Genomic DNA, 22,232 nt, shown 5'->3' with positions numbered 1-22,232 from the left:
TCTTCTTTTTATTTCACTGAATTCTTGTGTCTGCCATTCTTTTAATGTTTCCATATATTCTTTAAAAAAATATATATCCATGTACTTGCCCTTCCCTTCATCTTCCAATATGTGTATTGTATTGTGTGCATGATCATATCATTATGGAGTCATGGACATGAGACAATGTGATACAAGGCCAGACATCAAATCTACACACCCTAAAACAGTGCTTTTCAAACTTTTTCTTTCCACTCGCATCCCACTTTAAATCATCCCTATACCATCGGTGCTCTGTGATTAGTAAGGAATTGCTTAAGGTGGGATGTGAGTGGGAAGGGAAGGTTGAGAATCACTGCTCTAGACCCAATTGTTACTGAAATATTTTGTTGAGAAAAACTGTCATTGGCCCATTTCCTTTGGAGTTCTGAAACTGTGCACATAACGAGTCAATTGGGGACGATTGAAACTTTTTATTTCCACCCACATCCCACCTTAAGCAATCCCTTACTAATCACAGAGCACCTATTCGTGTAGGGATTACTTAAAGTGGGATGTGAGTGGAAAGAAAAAATTTGAAAACCACTGCTCTAAAAGAAGAATGGTGTGCATTTGCATGGTGCTGTTCAATCCCTTTGAGAAGGTGCCTTACGGTCAGTGATGGAGTCAATTTTGCAATCCATGAAAGGCAAACAGTTTGTGTACTACAAGCTCCCACGATAGTAATGTGTGTGTTGATAGGTAGGCCAGAGAGGGCAAACTCCATTGCTTTGAAAGACCATGTTTAATTATTTTTTAAAACGTGAAAACTCCAAGGGATAGTTTAGTGTCCTAATGTGCTAGGTGAGTCTGTTTCTGTCTGGACGTTTTCCAGACTGGGTGTTCATTCTGATTCAGGAACAGGAGTGCTTTGCAAATCAACAGTAGGTCTGGTTTAGCAGAAATGAATCAGTCGCTGCGAGTGGGTGTGGAAGGGGCGGATCAGTAACTATTCCTTCAAAATGAAAAGCCCATCAGACACGACAGTTTTCAACTCGGCGCTTGTGGGGTATTTGTAAGCACTAAATTAGCAATGATTTTAATGAACGTGTGGGAGGATCAGGTAGGGAGAGAAAAAGGCATAGAACGTATTGTGCTCGAGCTCCCAGTAGTTGTACCAGTATTCTGAGCCGACCCACAGAAATAATTCCAGCAATTTAAAAACAATTAAAATCAAACAGGTATCTTACCAACTTAGATTAGTTTGTTTTAAACACTTAACAAAAGAAATAAGAGATGAGCATCAAAGACAAGCATTCATTGTTCTTCTCTAATGACCTTCAAGAGGGTAATGATTACCCACTGCCTTTGTCCGTGTGAAGTTGCTCCGCACACGGCTATGATGTGCAGAGTTTCAGGATTCATAACTAAAAACCATGCACAAGAGTAGGGTTCCAACTCTAGATGGTGCAATGACCAAAGATCTGAGATTACAGTTGAATATTTCTGAGGTTTGCACAGTGGTAAACTAGACCTCTGGGAAAACAAGGCTGAAGATCACCATGGTAACGAGAAACTTAAATTTAGTTAATTTTGGAATAAAAGGATATCAGTAAAGGTGACTAGGAAACTGCTGATTGTTTATAAAAATGCATCTGTTACCTTGTAGGAAAGAAACCCTGCTGTCGTTGCCTGCCTCTCACCCCCTCATACACCATCCCCGAGGCAATGTGATTAACTCTTGCTGAAAAGCAAAACACTGCAGGTGTTGGAAATCTGAAATAAAAACAGAGAAGACTGGAGACAATCACCAGCTCTAGCTGGACTAGTCAGAATGGGTGACAATCCAGCAGGACTGAGGGAGGTTAGCAACCAAACGTTTTGTCCTAGAGGTGATGCAGAGGGAACAAATCAGCCTGTAGTTCAGTAACAGAATGAACTTTTTACTTCTCTCAGAGATTCCTTGGAGGAAAATTGAAACAGTCAAGTCTTTTATCATCCAAGTGTATAGTACAACCCGATGAAACAGTGTTCTCCGGTATTTGGTGCAAAACACATAGACACACAACCAGGCATCACACACATTACACATGTAGGACAAGTATTTGTATATATAAATAAATGTTTCATGAATACGAGAGCCTCGGGTGGTCAGTGCGAGCAGTTCCTTTGTTCGTTCAGCATTCTCACTGCCCGTGGGAAGAAGCTGTTCCTCAGCCTGGTGGTGCTGGCTCTGATCCTCCTGCATCTCTTTCCCGCCATTAAATGCCGATCCAGGTGTCTTTCCAGTCATGTTGTGTGAAACAAGATAAGGACCAAATCAAGACTATAGAAAAGATATTGCTGAAATAAATTATTTTCTGTCCTTGGAGCTAGGGTGTTGGGCTATCAAAAAAAAGATGAGAGTTACTTTATACTGCTTTGAAATTGGAATTTCTTATTGAATCTAATGTATATCTAACACCAAACTTGCAAACACATTTAACTTGATAGGTGAATAAATGTAGTTTCACTTTTTCAAAGTTTGCATGGTTTTACTATTTATGCAAAATTATTTTTGAGAAGATCATTCACCTGTAACGGATGTATACGAATTTTAGCCAGTACTTACAGCTCTCGCATTCTGAAGTCAGTAATGGAAATTAAAGTGTGAATTTCATTGAGGTTCAGGTCAATGTTAATATTTAAATTGTCAGTCAAATAAACATAGATCACAGTACAGACCCTTCGGCCCTCAATGTTGTACTGACCGATATATTCGTACCAAAAAAAACTAAACTCTCCCTACCCTGTAACCCTGTATTTTTCTTCCATCCATGTGCCTGTCACAGTCACTTAAATGCCCCTAATGTTTCAGCCTCCAAGCACCCACAACTCCCTGTGTAAAAAAAAACAACCCTGGCTGTCTCCCCTAAATTTCCCTCCCTTCACTTTGTAGAGATTATCATCTGGTGTAAACATTTGGAAAACTGTCAGTTGATGAAAGGGAGGTCATATAATTTTTTAATTAGCAAAATGAATGAGGCAATACTTGTTTAAAGATAATGGCCTGGTTGGCGTAACGGTTAGTACAACACCTTTACAGCTCCAGCAATCGGGACCAGACCGGGATTCAAATCCCGTACCATCTGTAAGGAGTTTGTACGTTCTCCCCACATCTGCATGGGTTTTCTCCAGGTGCTCCCACCCTTCAAAATTGTACCGGGGTGTAGGTTAATGGCGTGTAATTTGGGTGGCACGGATTGCAATCTAAAAATGGATTGCATTTCACTAGCACTCTCATAAATAAGGTGATAGTTACTGTTTGTTTCTCAGGGTGGAGAGCACAGCTTTAAATTGAGAGGCGAAAGACTTAAAGGGGACCTGTTTTTCATACAGAGGGTAGTGGGTGTGTGGAACGAGTGGCCAGAGGAAGTGGTAGAGACAGGTACAATTTGGACAGGTCCACAAATAGGAAAAGTTTTGAGGGATATGGACCAAACGCAGGCAAATGGGACTCGCTCAGATATGTACTTTGGTCAGCGTGGATGAGCTGGGTCGCAGGGCCTGTTTGTGCTCTGCTTGGCTGTGACTGTTTCACACAGCAGCTCATTATTGACTGAGCAGGATAGAAGAAATGAGGCAAATTCCTCAGCCCACTTCCTGTCTTTCAATATAATCCTGTTTCATTTAAACCCCTGTTCCTCCTCCTCTTTCTTTAATGATGTGTGCACATTCAAGTTCAAGTTTATTTATCATCCGATTGCACAAGTGCAACCCTTCGGAACAACGTTCTCTGGTCCTTGATGCAGCACACTGCAATCACACACCCAGACCTAACGCACACACAAACAAATGATATGCACCATACTTGTGTGCAAATATTAAAATAATTGTATAATAAAGGCAGTGGGGGGGGGTGTAGATGGGGATCATGGAGGGGAGAGGTTTGCGTGATGTCTGAGCTCCATTCACAACCTTCTGCAGCCTTTTCTGACCTTGAGCAGTTCAGCTCCCATCCAAACCTGTGATCCAGCAAGTAAGATCCTCCAGGACCCCCACCACCCAGACCAGGCCCTCTTCACTCTGTTACCATCGGGGAGAAGGTACAGGAGCCTGAAGACAAGCACTCAGCGAAACAAGGACAGATTCTTCCCCGCCGCCATCAGATTCCTGAATAATCAATGAACCAAAGACTCTGCCTCACTTTTCATGCCCTGTTACTTTTATTTTTTTATAGTCATGTTGTAAGAAAGTTATAATATGAATGTTTACACAATGATCCTGCTGCAAATCCCGAACTTCATGACAATAAATCCTGATCCTGATTCTGCTTGGATTTGTGCAGCAAGAGCGCCCTCTGCAGACGTGGACTGATGTTTGCTCTGAACTGTTGATGAAGCTGTGTGATTTTTGAATGGTTTCTGCATCAGCACAGCCTTGAATCAAAAAATCTCTGTCCAATACCCTATCACCAGTTGGCCCTTCCCAGCACTGTTCGCCCCCTCCCTTGCTTTGTTCCATTCTTTTTCTATGATATTTCCCCTTCCTCTCTTTCTTTCGATAAAGATAGGTTAGTGTAGCAGTTGGCGCAACGCTGATACGGCGCCAGCGACTGGGGTTCGAATCCCGCGCTATCTGTAAGGAATTTATACGTTCTTCCCGTGTCTGCGTGGATTTCATCTGGGGTCTCCGGTTTCCTCTCACCATTCAAAGCATGCTAGAGGGTTGTAGGTTAATTGGCTGTAATTGGGCTGCCCTGTCTCATGGGCCAAAAGGACCTGTTACCGTGCTGTAGGTCTAAATAAAAACAAAACACTAACTGACCATTTCTCTCTCCGGATGCTGTCTGGCTTGTTGAGTCCCTTTTTTTGCTCCCTTCGCACCTTAAACTCATTGGGTCTCGTTCTATAATCATGGGATAAGGAGTATGAGCATTTACCATATCCATGCCCCTCATGATTTTTTAACCCTCTATGAGGTCACCTCTCAGCCTCAGACTCTAGGAAATAAAGGCTCAGCCCATCCAACCTCAAGCCTCCAGTTCCAGCAACATCCTGGTGAATCTCATCGTCACCCCTTCCAATGTATTAGTGTCCTTCCACTAGCTAGGCGACCAGAACTGTGCACAATGTTCCCAAGTTTGGTCTCACCAATGCCTTGTGAGACCACCTTGAATTAAGAAATCCCACCTTTTGTACTCAATACCCTGCACAATGAAGGCCAGCTGCAATCACCTTCTTCCCTGCCTTGTCCACTTGACTTGTTCCTTTCAGGGATCTCTGAATCTGTCCCCCTCTTTGTTCCATAACACTATCCAGAGCCCTCTCCAGTCCTACCCTGGATTAACCCACCAGAATCAGAATCTGAATTTATTGTCATGAACGTCACAAAATTAGTTGTTTTGCAGCAGCGTCACAGGGCAAACATTTCTATAAACCACCTTACAAAATAGTGCACAAAAAAGTCAAAGGGAGGCAGTGTCTGTGGTTCATTGATCATTCAGGAATCTGATGGCAGAGGGGAAGAAGCTGCCCTTGTGCCGCTGGGTGCTCACCTTCAGGCTCCTGTACTTTTTCCCCAATGGTAGCCGAGTGAAGAGGGTATGGCCTAGGTGGTGGGGTCCTTGAGATTGAGGCTGCTTTCTTGATACACCGCCTCCTGTAGAAGTCCTCGATGGAGTGGACACTTATGCCCGTGATGTCACAGGCCGAGTTCACAATCCTCTGGAGTCTTCTCTTGTTCTGAGCGTTGACATCTCAGTACCAGACCATGCTGCAACCAGCCAGAATGCTCTCCATGGTACAGTTTTCGAGAGTCTTTGGTGACATACTGAATCTCCTCAAGTACTCCCAGGGGGAGTAGTGGCCGGTCGGGGAACTCCAGCCCTCTCCGGAAAAGTTTTAAAAAAAACAGAGAAAACACAAAGGCACAAACATGAAAATTAAAATAAAGTGAAAGTAAAGGTGGGAAGAAAATGGCAGCGAAGAAAGAAAAGTCGAAAGCAACAGGAAAAAGAGAAGAAGAAAAGACATCGGAAGAAGAAGGTGAAGGCCTTACCTGTCCGAGGAGGCCTGCTGTGGAGAGAGAAGCCAGCTCTCTCAGGTCAGTCGAAGTCCCGAGCTCGGGACTACAAAAATGGCTCGCGGAGCCAAGCAAAAGTGCACAACCGCGCATGCGCGAGGAGTCGCGCATGCGCGATGCACAAGACAAAAAAAACACTGACGGGAGGGGGGACCAGCTGAGGGGTCGATCTCCACAGCTGAGAGTGACAGCCACAGCACAACAACAAGAAGAGAACATAGAAAACAATGAGAACAAGAAAGAAGAGAGTAAAAAGAAATCAAGGAAACAACAGATGACCAACCCAGAGGAAGAAAAAGAAAAAGAACACAGAGAAATGGAAGAAGAAGGGAAGGGCAAGACAATGGATTTTTTTTTAAAGAATATATGGAATCAGTAAAAGAATGGCAATCACAAGAATTTAGTGAAATAAAAAGAAGAATTAAAAGTACAGAAGAAAAAATGAATAGATTAGAGATGGTCATGTCAGATATAGGAAAAAGAGTGGACAATGTGGAAGAACGAGAAACAGCCGTAGAAATGGAAGTAGAGGACTTAAAAAAGAAATTAGAAGAATCTAATAAAAAAGTTAAAGAGACACAGAGCTGTTAGCTCAGAAGATAGATATAATGGAAAATTATAATAGAAGAAATAATATAAAGATAGTGGGCCTTAAGGAAGATGAAGAAGGCAAGAATATGAGAGAATTTATAAAAGATTGGATCCCCAGCGTCCTAGGAAGACCAGAATTACAGGAAGAAATGGAAATAGAAAGGGCACATAGAATATTAGCCCCTAAACCACAACCACAACAAAAACCAAGATCCATTTTAGTAAAATTCCTAAGATATACAACAAGAGAAAATATATTGGAGAAAGCAATGAAGAAAAGAGAAGACAAAAAAGCCACTGGAATACAAAAGTCAAAAAAATTTTTTCTATCCAGATATAAGTTTTGAACTCCTGAAGAAGAGAAAAGAGTTTAATACAGCAAAAGCGATCCTATGGAAAAAAGGATATAAATTTATGCTAAAGTACCCAGCGGTACTTAAAATAGTTATTCCAGGGCAGCAAAACAGACTATTCTCGGATCCGGAGGAAACACGAAAATTTGCAGAACAACTACAAAACAGACAGAGAGATGAAGACATGTAACGAGAGCAAAAATGACTACGAACTATATGTATGTGTGTATATGAGTATATATATGTGTGTGTATGTATATATTAAAGCGGCATGTTGCCCATTCAGAGCCAGCTCTTCAGCGCTTGACGTCCTGCTTTGCGGAAACTGCCAAAATGTTTGGCCTGGAAGTCAGCCTGAAGAAAACTGAGGTCCTCCATCAGCCAGCTCCCCACCATGACTATCAGCCCCCCCACATCTCCATCGGGCACACAAAACTCAAAACGGTCAACCAGTTTACCTATCTCGGCTGCACCATTTCATCAGATGCAAGGATCGACAATGAGATAGACAACAGACTCGCCAAGGCAAATAGCGCCTTTGGAAGACTACACAAAAGAGTCTGGAAAAACAACCAACTGAAAAACCTCACAAAGATAAGCGTATACAGAGCCGTTGTCATAACCACACTCCTGTTCGGCTCCGAATCATGGGTCCTCTACCGGCACCACCTACGGCTCCTAGAACGCTTCCACCAGCGTTGTCTCCGCTCCATCCTCAACATCCATTGGAGCGCTTTCATCCCTAACGTCGAAGTACTCGAGATGGCAGAGGTCGACAGCATCGAGTCCACGCTGCTGAAGATCCAGCTGTGCTGGATGGGTCACGTCTCCAGAATGGAGGACCATCGCCTTCCCAAGATCGTGTTATATGGCGAGCTCTCCACTGGCCACCGTGACAGAGGTGCACCAAAGAAAAGGTACGAGGACTGCCTAAAGAAATCTCTTGGTGCCTGCCACATTGACCACCGCCAGTGGGCTGATAACGCCTCAAACCGTGCATCTTGGCGCCTCACAGTTTGGCGGGCAGCAACCTCCTTTGAAGAAGACCGCAGAGCCCACCTCACTGACAAAAGGCAAAGGAGGAAAAACCCAACACCCAACCCCAACCAACCAATTTTCCCCTGCAACCGCTGCAACCGTGTCTGCCTGTCCCGCATCGGACTTGTCAGCCACAAACGAGCCTGCAGCTGACGTGGACTTTTTACCCCCTCCATAAATCTTCGTCCGCGAAGCCAAGCCAAAGATGTATATATGTGTGTACATGAGTGTATGCGTATTTAAAAGTACTCCCAGGGGTGCAGTACTAATTTTTTAGGTATTGGATCTCACTAAAAATGGTGACATGGAGGTGCCAGAGTGGCCCCATGAGGTGCTTGGAGCAGTCCCGTGAGGTGCCAGATCTAAATAAGTGAGGTCCAGCAGCACTGCACCCTGTAGCCACTGGCGAGACTCTTCATTATTGTATCCACATGGAGGCTCCAGGACAGATCCTCAGAGATGTTGACACACAGGAATTTTAAGTTCTTGACCCCCTCCACTGCGGAGCCCTCGATGAGCAAGTCACACATGAGCATGTTGACACCTCACGCTTGCTAGAATTAAATTCCATTTGCCACTCTTTGGCATATTTACCCAACTCCAACTGATTTGGATCTTGTTGTAAACATAGGTATCTTTCCACACTGTCCATTAGTTCAATTCCTGGATTATTTTGCACTCACCTTTGAGGCCAGATGGAGTTCTAGTTTAAAGTCTTATTGAAGAAATGGAAACCTGAGAGTGCTGCCTCCCTCTGGACAAGATAGAGTGTCAACATAGATTTTTGTGTGACTTGAAACCATAAACCTTTTGGCCACATGAGAACGCAATTCAATCAGCCACTTGTGCAAAATAAAAGGTGTTTTTTTTTCCATTTTAGTGGATAAATCCATCAATTTTATTGTATTTGACATTTGCAAGGCATGCTTTTGTACTGCACCCATGATGAAATCGACAGTAAATTTCTTTTTCAGAGTAGTTTGGGGAGGGAGAATATTTTGCTGTGTTAACAATTGGCTGCACATTTCCATTGGATCAGAACCATCTCCATTAAAATAGCATTTGGCTTTTTGGCAGGGACATTGCACGAGATCCAGTTGGCTTGTGTACTGCATCATTCCTGAAATCCAACCCTTCTTGCAATTTCCCATCCAGTAGCCTTTAACCATGTGCCACTCTAGAATGTGCTGGTGAATTCGCTGACTTTTGAACCCCCATGAGTCCAGTATTGTCTCGATGCAACATACAGCGTGCACTTAACCATCTCTTTATTTTACTTTGGACATCTTTACCATGTCCTTGTCAAAGCTGTTGACTCACATCACAGACCTGTACCCAAATGTTTCATTATTCTCTTTGTAGATTTTGCTTTTAAATAATGTAATCAAGTTGGCCCCAAGCCCTCGAACTTCACTTTTCTTCCTTTAAAATCAAGCCAACCTGTTTGTGTTTTTAGTATCTAGTAACAGAATTCAGAACCATTAAATGCAAATCTGTTAATCCAGTTTTTGGCTGAATAACCTCGTGGGAAATGCCTTTGGGGTGTTTTATTTAATTGCTGCAGGCTGTATATTATTGTTAGGGTACAGAATGCCCCATTCCCCTCGTGAAATCAGGAATGCTGTGCATCCCAATGTTTATCCTCAGCTCCTGCATGTCCCTTGTGATTCAGGCAGCTCACCGTTCATTTTTAAAGATGATGTATTTGATCAGTGTGGTAGAGAATTCCACTCTCTAACCACCCCTTCTGAATGTGTGCATTCTCATTGATCAGTTAAAATCATCAATCAGGAATTGAGCCATGATCTTTGGAGATTGCCAGCAGGAGACCCCTGATCTGTTCCACTGTTGATTGAGTTAACCTTTTCTCTTATCCCTGGCAATACTCTCAATGTATGCAGGATTCTTTCATTACTTTCTTAGAATTCTTGTCCTGTTTTCCCAAACCAAAACAAAATTTCCACCTGCAGCTCCGCCGAGCTGAAAAGAAATGCGAGGAAAGAGGATGTGTCATCTTCGCAAAATCACTTGATAAAGTTTTGATGTCACAAGTAAAAATCCCAGAAAACTTTAAGGTTTGGGAGCACGGTTAGTGTTGCAGTGAGCACAATGTTGTTGCAGCACCAGCGACCGGCGCTGTTTGTAAGGAGTTTGTACATTCACCCCATATCTGTGTGGATTTCCTCTGGGTGCTTTGGTTTTCTCCCATCCTTCAAAAATGCACGGGGGTTGTGGACTGGGTATAATTGGGCACCACGGGCTCATGGGTCAGAAAGGCCTGTTACTGTGCTGTATGTCTAAAAAAGATTTTTTTTTAATTGTCCTTCTCACGGGGCTCAGATGACATCTACCAATAGTTTTATCCAATTCTCTCCTGGCACATGGGGAACAGCTTTAAAACCTCTGCCTTGCAGCATCTAAGGCCAGTGTTCCATCCTGACCTTGGGTGCTGTCAGTGTAGAGTTTGCAGGTTCTCCCTGTGACTGCACGGATGTCTTCTAGGTCATTTTCCTCCAGATGTGTGGGTCAGTAGGTTCATTCCCCTCTGTAAGTTGTCTCCAGCATGTTGGTGAGTGGTAGAATCTGGAGGGAATTGATGGGAATGTATGGAGTATGAAATGAGATTGATGTGAGTGAAGGGTTGGTGTCAAGTCAGCACGCACTCAGTGGGACAAAAGGCTTGCATTCGTACTGTGTCTCGCTACAACCTTTTACCAGGGTGTCATGAACCAAGTTGAGAGGAATTAACCCCAAAGCCCTGACTGTTCCTCCACTCATTATCTAATCACTATCATGAGACTTTTTCAAGGAGATTGCTGTCAGTTTATTGGCTGATATGTTATAGTGGTGACTTTTGACTCCAAAAGAGTTTGGGACTGGAGGTGGTAAAAGATCATTGGGTTATGACAACCATTGTCTACCCATTAACATCAACCCTGCATTGATCTCATTTGTACCCCCACCCCCTCACCGTTCTCATCTCTGCTCATTCGTTCCTAAGCCTTACCACATTCACAAACTAGGAATGATAAGGCACTGGTGAGACCTCACGTGGAGATTGTGAACAGTTTTGGGCTCTTCATTTAAAAGAGGATGTGCTGACATTATAGAGGATTCAAAGGAGGTTCACTAGGATGTTTCCGGGAATGAAACAGTTATAATATGAGAAGCCACTGATGGCTCTTGGCCTGTAATCGTTGAAATTTAAGAGAATGGTGGGGGGGGGGTGGGGGGGGGGGAGAGTCTCATCAAAACATTTTGAATGTTGAAAGCTATGGACAGAGTAGATGTAGAAAGGTTGTTTCTCACGGTGGGAGAGTCCGGGACAAGAGGGCACAACTTCAGGATTGAAGGGCATCCACTTAGAACAGAGGAATTTCTTCAGCTGGAGGGTGATGAATCTGTGGAATTTGTTGCCACAGGTGGTGGTGGAGGCCGGGGCACTGGGGGTTCTTGATTAGCCGGGCATCAAAAGTTATTGGGAGAAGGCCAGGCAGTGGGGCTGAGTAGGAAAATGGATCAGCTCATGATTGAATGGTAGGGCAGACTCGATGGGCTGAATGGCCTATTTCTGCTCCTATTTCTTATGGTCTCATGATAGACAGCGGTTAATTTACCTAGCAGCCCACGCACTTTCCTGTGACTGGCACAACTTTGGAATATGGAGGAAAATGAAGCACCTGGGAGCAAATATAGGGCCGCAGTAAATATCCAAACATCACAACCTCAACCGCAGCTGAGGCACCAGCTCCACTAACTTGTCACCGTGCCACCCAAGATGCTGCTCACACTCTAACTTCTCAATGTTCGTTCCTCTTGTTTCTTAAAGCCTGTCTGAAGGACAACATCTGCTAACATTTCTAAGCATCTGAGTATAAAGCTATGGTGTGTTTCTTTCAGGAAAATCTGTGATCCAGGCCTCACATCCTTTGAACCTGAAGCCCTTGGAAACTTAGTGGAAGGGATGGATTTCCATAAGTTTTATTTTGAGAACTGTAAGTATGAGTTTTCTAATTGAAAAACAAAGATATCACTGCAATACTCTTCCTGAGCTGAGGACCAGTAGAGGAGCTCTGGTGGGGGGAAGAGGGGAGTCTACTACCCTCCATCACAATGTATCAAATAATTACACTGGGCAACACATTTTTTCAAAAGGTTTGCTTCCTGGGAAAAAAAAAGGGGGATTACGATAGATGACTTCAAGTTGAACCCAAGGATAATTTCAGATTTGCTGTATCACATAGGAAGTTGAAGAAACATTAAATTAACTTTTATTGAATTTATCATGTTTAGCATATTGATACTGACACATTGCGTCAGTTCAACTAACCTAAAAAATGTTTTCCCGCTGATTTTCATTTGTACTCAGCATCTGATGCCTCTCGTGTCGGTGTGCAACAATAATCAACCAGCATTAGTTGCCTTGATACTGCATTTCCATGGTTGCAGTGTCCTGGTGAAACCTTTCGCCATGTTTGTCACTAACAGCACTGAGATCAGCGGGAAGACATCCAAGTGCAAATGCAGAGAATGAATTTTCAACGACATGTTGCACTTTCATGGTTTTGGATGGTTGAAAGTAGATTTAAAATATGATTGGAAATTGCAAAAGTAGGTTCTATCTAAAAAAACAGTGCATGATAGGAAAATTTTATGGTAATTTTTGTGATCAGCAGCCCAAGATCCATAAAATACACCCAAAAGGAGGCAAAATCTTTGTTCCCAAGTGTTATTTTAGATGAACGATGAGAAACATCAAAGGTTCAATCCTCACTAAAGACTGGTGGTCCATCAGTGGATTGCTCTTGTATGAAATAGACCAGAGGTCTGGTTGGGAGTAAAATTGGGGATGACCGTTTTCCTTTAAAATTGATTATAAATTATATTTGATTAGTGTGGTGAAGAATTCCACTCTCTAACCTCCCCTCCACCCCCCCCCCCCAACCCTTTCTGAATGTGTGCATCCTCATTGACGAATTAAACCATTATCTTCCAAGACTGCCGCCAGGGGACTCCTGATCTGTTTTACTGTTGTTTCAGTTAACCTCCTCTTTTATCCCTGGCAATGCTCTCAATTTTTTTTCCATTACTTTCTTAGAATTCTTGTCTTGTTTTCCCAATACGTACACAAAATTCCCACCTGCAGCTCCACTTGTACAATCAGTTGGCAAAGTGTTGATGTCACAAGTAAACATCCCAGAAGAATGTGTGTGTCTCTCTCAAGAAATCCTGAGAAAACGACCCTCCACCGGTGGCCCTGCTCTGCTGAATCTCAGCTATGCTGACCTGGGTGGCATGCTGGGCCAGGCTTTCATTGGAATAAACGCACAACCCAGCCCAAACCTGGCATGTTCAGGTGTCCAGGTTCTGCGACAGGTGTCACTGGCCAAGAGAAGAAGCTCTGTCCAAACGGACCAGTGGGAGAACTCAGTGGTTAAGCAGCATCCGTGGAGGCACAAGGTGCACGTCGACATTTTGGGTGGAGACCCTGGATCAGGACTGAGAGGAAAGCGGAAAGATGGTCAGTGTGGTGGTACAGGTGTGGGAGAGAAGCTGGTAGGTGGAACCAGATAGGGCATGGATGATGGCCAGATGGAACCATGTGGGGAGAGGAGATGGGAGAGATGAACAAAAGGAATAGAAAAATCAATGGACAGTGTGTGGGGGAGGAGAGCACCGGAGGGTGGGGTTTACCTGAAATTGGGGCATTCAATGTCATTGTATTGTATGCTGCCCAAGTGGAATGAGAGATTTTCTTCCAGTTTGCATTTGACCTCTCCATAACTGAGAACAGACATGTTTGTGGGGAGTGGGAAGGAGCATTAAAATGACATGCAACCTAATGTTTAAACATTGCGATTACATTGTAATGGTTGATTTTGCAAATGCGAGCTCTTGTTATGAAAAGCACGAATGGTGGCAAGTGAAAGGATTTGTAGGAAATGTTTTCCTAATCCAGTGGAAAAGACTGTGGCTATTTACCATATCTACGCCCTCCATTACTTTATAAACTAATGCCTATAAACTTTCTCCATTTAAATAATAATCAGTCTTATCATCTTCCTTCCAAAAAGAATCACATTGCGTTTTCCTGCATGATATTCCACTTGCCAACATTTTCCCACTCACTTCATCCATAAATATCTCTCCGTAAACACAGCTCGCTTTCCCACCTACACTTGTATTTTCACTTACGGCTGGAGTGTTTACACTTTGCTTCCTCTGAATCATTACTATCTTTCAAGCACTGTAATGTCTTCCCAGTACTGTAATATCTTTCCAGCACCATAATATATTGGCAGCACTGTAATATCTCCCCAGTACCGTAATACCTTCCCAGCACTGTCATGTCTTCCCAGCACTGTAATATCTTGGCAGCACTGTAATATCTTCACAGCACCATAATATCTTGGCAGCACTGTAATATCTCCCCAGTACCGTAATATCTTCCCAGCACTGTAATATCTTCCCAGCACTGTAATGTCTTCCCAGTACTGTAATATCCTGGCAGCACTGTAATATCTTCCCAGCACTGTAATGTATTCCCAGTACCGTAACATCCTCCCAGCAATGAAGTCTTTGGCACTTACTGGTTATAGGTTGCCAATATCATTCCCTGCTCACTGCTTCTTGCCTATTTTCCAGTTCTTTACCTGTGCTGCTATTTACCTGCATCCCACACCATGAACTCTTCTCTTGACTGTAACCTTTTGTGCGGCATCTTCTCAAGCACCTTTTCAAAATCCAAACTCGCAACATCCACTGGTTCCCCCTCCCTCCTCCATCCACTCTGCCTGAGAGCTAATAAATTTGTGAGGCATGACTTTTAATCAGGGTATCCCATTCAATAACCTTCAGTAGATTAATCCCCACTGTGAAAACTGGGTTAGTGAAGGAACACTAAACAGATGTTTTGTTTCTTCATACAGACTAGAATGTGTTTGAGGATAAATTTATCCTGGTACATTGCCAACAGCTACATGTGAAATCCAGATGTAGTCAATTACATTTCCGATCAGTAAAGGGAATACTAATAGATATTTGGTCCCAAAGCCAATTATATGCACAAAATACAGATGTGGACATCCACATTTTCATGCAGAAATGGGATTAAACGGAAAAGCAGAGGCGTGGCCATTTTTATTACCTTTGCCACTGGTTGTCATTGAACGGTGATAGATGCTTGGGCGGCAGGTGGGGGGAAGCAAGCAGTTATGTGAGTCTCTGCCCGGTAATTTGGAGTCTGTTTGCCAGTAACATCCCTATAACCACAATTGTAGCTGCTTGAAAGTCTCAGGAAAAAAAAAATCAGAAATGCTGACTGCCAGTTCCCTCCCTGGATGCTGCCTGGGCCGTTGAGTTCCTCCAGAAGATTGTTTTCCACTCCCTGAAAATTGTGTTATCCAACAGCGTGAGAAAAAGTGAAATGGAAATTCACCCTTACAAAATTCACAAATCACAATCACAGATACAGAATAAAATTCTCTCTCATGGAACTTTGGAATGGGTGCAAAAGCAAATATATAAATGCGAAATGTCTTTTTTTTTCCAACTCCTGGTTCTTGACGCATGAACAGGTGGCTTCATGTTATGGAAAATCACAACACAGGTTTCCCCACTATCCGAAACTATCCTGTGAAGCCAAAATGGTAAAAAGCGAAGAAATGATTACTGAATATTTGGGAAATTTTTTGAGAATTCCCAGACCCAAAAAATAATCTATCAAATCATACCAAATAACACTTAAAAACCTAACGTATTAAATTACTTAATATATAAAACCTAATCTTTCTCTCTGCAGTACGAATGGTGGACGCAGGCAAGTTCAACACATGCACAATGTCTTTACTTCGTTCACCACGATTGGAATGCTTAATTACGTCCAGTTTTGCACTGTGTAACCCCCTTACGAGCTCGCTTCGGCTTTTCTGATACCTTTGGACACTCTCGCTGCCTCCACAAGGGCTCTCTGCAAAACAAACACTGAATGCTATTTTCACTTTTCACCTTTTATCTTGAAAGCACAAATCCTCCTTGGATTTCTTTCAGTTCGCGAAAAATGTCAATCTTTCGTAAAAGCAAGAGGCAGAAAGTGACCTTTCAAAAAGTGGGGAGACCTGTGCCGAGCTTTTTTCTGGGAGCGCAATCTCACTCCCCTCCCACTGGTAATGCAGGGGTCGCTAGTAAAATTGTGTCAGGGTCTCAGTCGGAGGAACATCCAACAGCCCAGAACATGTGCAAGTCCATCGCCATCAAACTCTGCAGGTGCCAGATTACTGGGAGTTACTGTGCTGATTCCCAGCTCTGCAGTTGCAGGCAGATATGCAGCGTGTGGTTAACGTCGTGGTTGGAACAGCGCCAGTGACATAGGTTCAAATCCGGCGCTGTCTGTCAAAGGAGTTTGTACGTTCCCCCCCCCGTGTCTGCGTGGGTTTTCCCCAGGGGCTCCAGTTTCCCTGGGTGGCATGGATAAAATGGCCAGAATCGAGTAAATAAAATTTAAATAATTTTCTCTCCTGTGTCTGAAACAAATGATTGATTGTGGGTTTGATGTGAATGAACATCTTTGAAAATTTTCCAGGTTCAACACTTCATTTTTTTTTTGGCTCTTTCAGTATTGTCAAAGAACAGCAAGCCAATCCACACTACGATTCTCAACCCCCACGTCCACCTCATTGGAGAAGATGCTGCGTGCATTGCCTACATCCGTCTAACGCAGTACATCGATGGGCAGGGCAGGCCAAGGACGACGCAGTCCGAGGAAACCCGAGTGTGGCATCGCCGCGAGGGAAAGTGGCAGAATATACACTTCCATTGCTCAGGAGCACCTGCGGCTTCACTCCAGTGAACACCTTGTGCAGGTAGGAGCCTCTGATCCCCTCACCCTCAGCTGTCAGGACGTCATAACAAAAGAGAAGGAGACGTTACCTTGCTGGGAATGTTAGCTTTAACAAAGCTCCGACTCACTTTGGGTGATTTATTTTGAAACATCAGGACAGAGAATCAGGGAGAGTTGTGGACAAGTGGAAGAGAACTGGAGGAATGGGATTACAGTGAGAGCTGCCATAGATTCAGTGGGCCAAATGTTCCCCAAATTGGGTTGTAAGGATTATGAAATCAAAACTTATCTCTCCATCTGCTGAATGGAAACATTTATTAGAGTTGGGACATGGAAGTTTTTTTTTTAAAGTATTCAGATTATGGCCATAGCAGAAAAGCCCAGCATTAATTCGCCAACCTCATGTGCGGTGTGGTGAGTCCCCTTGAAGCCCTGCTGTTCTCCTTCAGTCCAGTGGTGTGAGGTGTTCTGGGCTTTAGGTTTTTAGATTTATTGTCAGAGTATATACATGACATCACATACAACCCTGAGATTCTTTTTCCTGCAGGCCAGGCAGAATTACCACTTATTGGTAGTGCAAAAAAACTGGACTCTATGTACACATGTAAACATAGAAAGAAATGTAAACAGACTTTGCAATAGAGAGAAAATAAAGTGCACAAGTACGAGTCCTTAAGTGAGTCCCTGATTGAGTTTGTTGTTGAGGAGTCTGATGGTGGAGGGGGAGCAGCTATTCCTGAACCTGGTGGTGTGAGTCTTGTGACATCTATACCTCTTTCCTGATGGCAGCAGCGAGAACAGAGCATGTGCAGGGTGGTATGGATCCTTGTTGTTTGCTGCTGCTCTCCTTTCCCTGCAGATGTTTTCGATGGTGGGGAAGGTTCTGCCTGTAATGTCCTGGGCTGTGTCCACCACCTTTTGCAGGGCTTTCCCCTCAGGGTTACCTAGCAACAATGAAATCGGGAGGGTGCAAGACTTGCAAGGGAACCTGGTGGCGATCCCATGCATCTGTCGCCCTTGTCCTGTTTGGTGACAGAAGGTTGTGAGCGTGGGACATGGTGTGGGAGGATTCTGGGTGAGTAATTTGGTGTTTCCACTGTCCACCAGTGGTGGAGAGAATGAATATTAAGGGAATGATGTCAGTCAAGCACCTGCATTATGCTGTATGGTGTCATGTATCAGGGGCTGTGCTGATCCATGGCAATAGACCACGTTCCTCCAAATTCCTGGCTTGTAGATGGTACAAAATCTTTGGACAATCAGGAGCTGAGTCACTCTCTGTATGTCACCACCTGATCCCGTGTGGCCGATCTGATTCAGGCTGTAGCCAATGTTGAACTCCAGGACGTTGGCACCTGGTGAGTTCAGTGACGGTGATACACTTGAACATGGAGGGATGGATAGACCTGACCTTGTCAGACAGTCAGTGGGCTAGAAGGAGCTAAGGGAGGCACCGACCTCAATGGCCATCATGCTTCACTCCTGTCTGTAAAATAACATTTGGATCCTGTGATCATGAGGGCAAGTCAACAACGGAGATGGTGGCAGCCGTCAAGGAGAAGACGGTCAATCCTGGATGGGCATTATTGGCCCCCGTGAAATTGATGGTGGCACAATTTGACCATGACAGCCCCATTGAATGGCAAGCCTCCCTCTAGCTGCAGATTGGATGTGGAGTGTGCCATCTGGGATAATGGCATTGCTCCAGGAATAATCAGAATGCAGAGGGAACCAGTGTGATCAGTTTTGGTCATTTTTTTTTTGAGAAAAGACATGCTAGAGTTGGAGAGGGCTCATAGAAAACCTACAGCACAATACAGGCCCTTTGGCCCACAAAGTTGTGCCTTAGAAATTCTAAGCTCCATGTACCCATCCAAAAATCTCTTAAGGACCCTATCGTATCCACCTCCACCATTGTTTCCAGCTGCCCATTCCATGCATCCACCACTCTCCACATAAAAAAAAACATCCCTGACATCTCCTCTGGACCTACTCCCCAGCACCAAACCTGTGTCCTCTTGTGGCCACCATTTCAGCCCTGGGAGAAAGCCTCTGACTCTCCACATGATCACTGCTTCTCACCATCTTATACAGCTCTATCAGGTAGCCCCCTCATCCTCCATCACTCCAATGAAAAAAGGCCAAGTTCGCTCAACCTGTTTTCATGAGGCCTGCTCCCTGATCCAGGCAACATACTTGTAAATCTCCTCTGCACCCTTGTGCATCCTTCCGATAGTGAGGCAACCTGATAGCAGGAATGAAAGGGTTAACATGTGAGGAATTATGGTCGATTCTTAGACTGTACTTTTTGGAGCACCAAAAGATTTGGGGGGACTTCATAGAGAAATTTTGAATGCTGAAAGACCTGGACAGAGTAGATGTAGCAAGGATCTTTCCCATGGTTGTGGAGTCTAGGACAAGAGGGCACAACCTCAGGCTAAAAGGGTGACAATTTAAAACAGAAACATGGTCAGAGGGTCATGAGACTTTGGAAGGTATTGCCACAGGTGGCTGTGGAGGCAAGGTCGTTGGGTGTATTTAAGGCAGAGATTGACAAGTAATTGATTAGTCAGGGCATCAAGGGTTTCGGAGAGAAGGCCAGGGAGTGGGTCTGAGTGGGAGGATGGATCAGCTCATGATAGAATGGCAGGCAGACTCGATGGGCCAATGGGCCTCCTTCTGCTCCTATACCTTGTGAACCTGTTGTCCTTTCCATTTCAGCTTGGAGATGCTGGAGTAGACTTCTCGTCTAAACAGTGGATTAAAGCCGATCACTGTCATGGTGACTTCTTGAAGACCAACAGCGCCATGCGCCAATCTGCATGTGTATGATGCTGTGGTGGCTGCCTATTTGTTGTTTCCATGGATCCATCGTGTTTGTTTCTGCTGTATGGGAGGTGTACAGATAAAAATGGCTGCTGTATATGTACCTGATAACTAACTTGTTTGATGGCAGAGGTTCGAACAAAATAAATTCTGAACCTGTTACTTGCCAAAGTACGGGGATCCGTCCTTTAAAATAAAAAAAACTAAAAATCACAAAAAAATTAACAAGTTGCAGTAGTGTTCAGATTTTTAAAAAACAAGTATGCCATTCTTGTCAAGATCTAATCGAGATAACGTTAACTCAACAGTACTTGTCTGTATGAGAGCAACGTCATTACAGTAGGTTCAATTGAAGAAAGCCAGGAGGATGCCACCTTTCCTTCTGTCAGTAAGGATGAGGGTTAATTGCTGAACCGCTAACCCACTTGGAGGTTGACGAGCAACATCTGTTGAAACTCAAAGGCCAAGACTATGACCTCGCTGCTCAGCAAAACTGTCTGAGACAAAAAAAAACACAAAATAATATTTCTAGGTGATTGCATTTTTATTCTTCTCTCTCCTGTTGATCTATTGCAAAGTGAAGCTGTGATCTCATTTATTGAAATGGACCACACGTTACAAAGTATTCCTTTCTCATCTGTTAACATTTCTTCCAGTGTTCTCTGCAGCAAGGTTAATATGAATGTATAATATTGAAGTTCTGTCGTGCCTAAGTGCAGTAATATTATCTTTGGTTTTTAAAAAAAAATTTGCTGAGTCAATTTGCATCCACAAGTTTGCAGTCTGCTGTAATCTAGTTACTGATCACAACTTTTTGAATTGTCTGGTGGTTATATACTCTGCCTTGTGTCTTTGAGGTATGGTGTCGATTAATGTTATCGAACCGGGAGTACAAGATCAAGCATAAGACGCACAGCATTGCTGTTTACGGGCATCACTGTGCTACTGGGAGGGATTCTCGTCACCCTTGGATAAAATGATCACACGTTTAAAACATATATGCAGTTTTACAGAGGTTATGCATGTGTTGTTTATGGTCAATATTTTCACTGTATGTGTTTACTTGACAAAAATAATGATGTACCTAGTTCTGCATCTTTAACAATCTTGCGCAGTTTGGACAGTATGTACCACATAATTTAAGCCTAAGCTTGATATGATAAATTCCTGTTTAAAAATAAAGTAAATTAATTGCATTGTTACTGTATCTTATGGGGGCTAATATCTTATAGTTTTAATTGAGGCAATTGATGCAGAATTTTGCATGATATATTACAAAAAACCCAGTGTTTGTTTGTTATGAATGTTGGTAGATCTTATTAGCTTTGTTACTATAGGACTTGATCTTTAAAAAAAAGTATTTAATAAAATGAAAACCAAACGGTGCATCTTGTTTTAACTGCTGCAGTCGATGGATTGTCTACTCCAAAGCCTGCTTGAGTTTATGTCCATGAATTAGTAAAGGAGCATTCTCAAGATGCGATATTCAGTGTTTTCAGTTTCTTCCCTAAGTGAGTCACAAAATCCGTGAAACTGTGGATGTTAAACTTCGCTTGGCCAAAGTCAACATCTGGGTTCATTGAAGTTGGCAGATCAGAGCCTTTGCTCTACTTCGAACTGGCTATGGGTCAGGTTTCTCCCCATCACCATCACACTCACTGTTTGGGCTGGGATTTTAATGGGCCTGAAGAATCACCATGTTCCTTCTCTGCTTACAGAGTGCACCTTCATCATGTTCAACTCCTAAAGGAGGAACAGTCTAAATTCAGGCATGATACTGTTAAAATTATAACAGTAAATGCCCCAAGTGTGGCTCAACTATGCACGTGTTCTTGATCAGAACAAGAAAAGACAAGCATGCCCAAAACCTCTCCACCTTAGCCAAGCCAGGCCTGGTCCTCTCATGATACCTGAACCCAACTCATGGGCAGCACGGGCTCGAGGGCCGAGTGGACCTGTTACCGTACTGTATTTCAAAATTTAAACTCACAAAAAATGACGCAGAAGGAGGCCTTCCTTCCTACTGTGTCCATACCGATCGAAAAGTGCCATTCTCCCCAGGTTTCACTCATTTTGAGACTCGATGCTTTCAATTTCCTTCAATGTAACCTGTTTCTGTGTGTCTCGCCCTTCAAATAAAAAAAATAAACACGTTATGTGTACCTGCATGGGTCTGTTATCTGTCTTGTCCTGTTGCCTCACAGCCACAATGACTGAGGACAGCGCCTGTTGACTTGGTCGAGTCGTGTGCAGGTCACACTGATAAGGAGACATCACCTTTGCAACTCGTTGCATCACTAGGTGAATGCATAATCTGCCCTGGTCTTGTTAGTGTAAACAATCTCAGCATTTATTAGTAAAAACACAGAAATGCTGGAGGAACTCAGCAGGTCTCGCAGCATCCATAGGTGGTAAAGGTTTATAACCAATTTTTCATGCCTGAGACCTTTGTCAAGGCATTTATTCCGCATTTATTAGGTCCTGTTCCTTTAGTGGCCTTGTCACGAGTATGAAGATAAGGTTATTGCAACAGGCCCAGACTGAGAGAACACGACAGGATTGTA

General features: G+C 43.5%; 1 protein-coding gene across 2 annotated transcripts in view; it reads left to right on the top strand.

Moving 5' to 3' along the window:
- camk2g2 (calcium/calmodulin-dependent protein kinase (CaM kinase) II gamma 2) overlaps nt 1–21,830 on the top strand; it is a 340,104-nt gene extending 318,274 nt beyond the window's left edge. For both annotated transcript variants that reach the window (XM_069885378.1, XM_069885379.1), the window contains 3 exons: nt 11,904–11,998; nt 16,619–16,864; nt 19,564–21,830. In XM_069885378.1, the coding sequence (XP_069741479.1) occupies nt 11,904–11,998; nt 16,619–16,851 (328 nt within the window). In that variant the 3' untranslated portion in view covers nt 16,852–16,864; nt 19,564–21,830. The remainder of the gene's footprint in view (nt 1–11,903; nt 11,999–16,618; nt 16,865–19,563) is intronic.
- The last annotated feature ends 402 nt before the right edge of the window (nt 21,831–22,232 follow it).

The sequence above is a fragment of the Narcine bancroftii genome, chromosome 6, assembly GCF_036971445.1.
Source record: "Narcine bancroftii isolate sNarBan1 chromosome 6, sNarBan1.hap1, whole genome shotgun sequence".
Lineage (NCBI taxonomy): Eukaryota > Metazoa > Chordata > Chondrichthyes > Torpediniformes > Narcinidae > Narcine > Narcine bancroftii.
The sequence above is the reverse complement of the archived record's forward strand: the minus strand, read 5'-3'. Positions and strand labels throughout refer to the sequence as shown.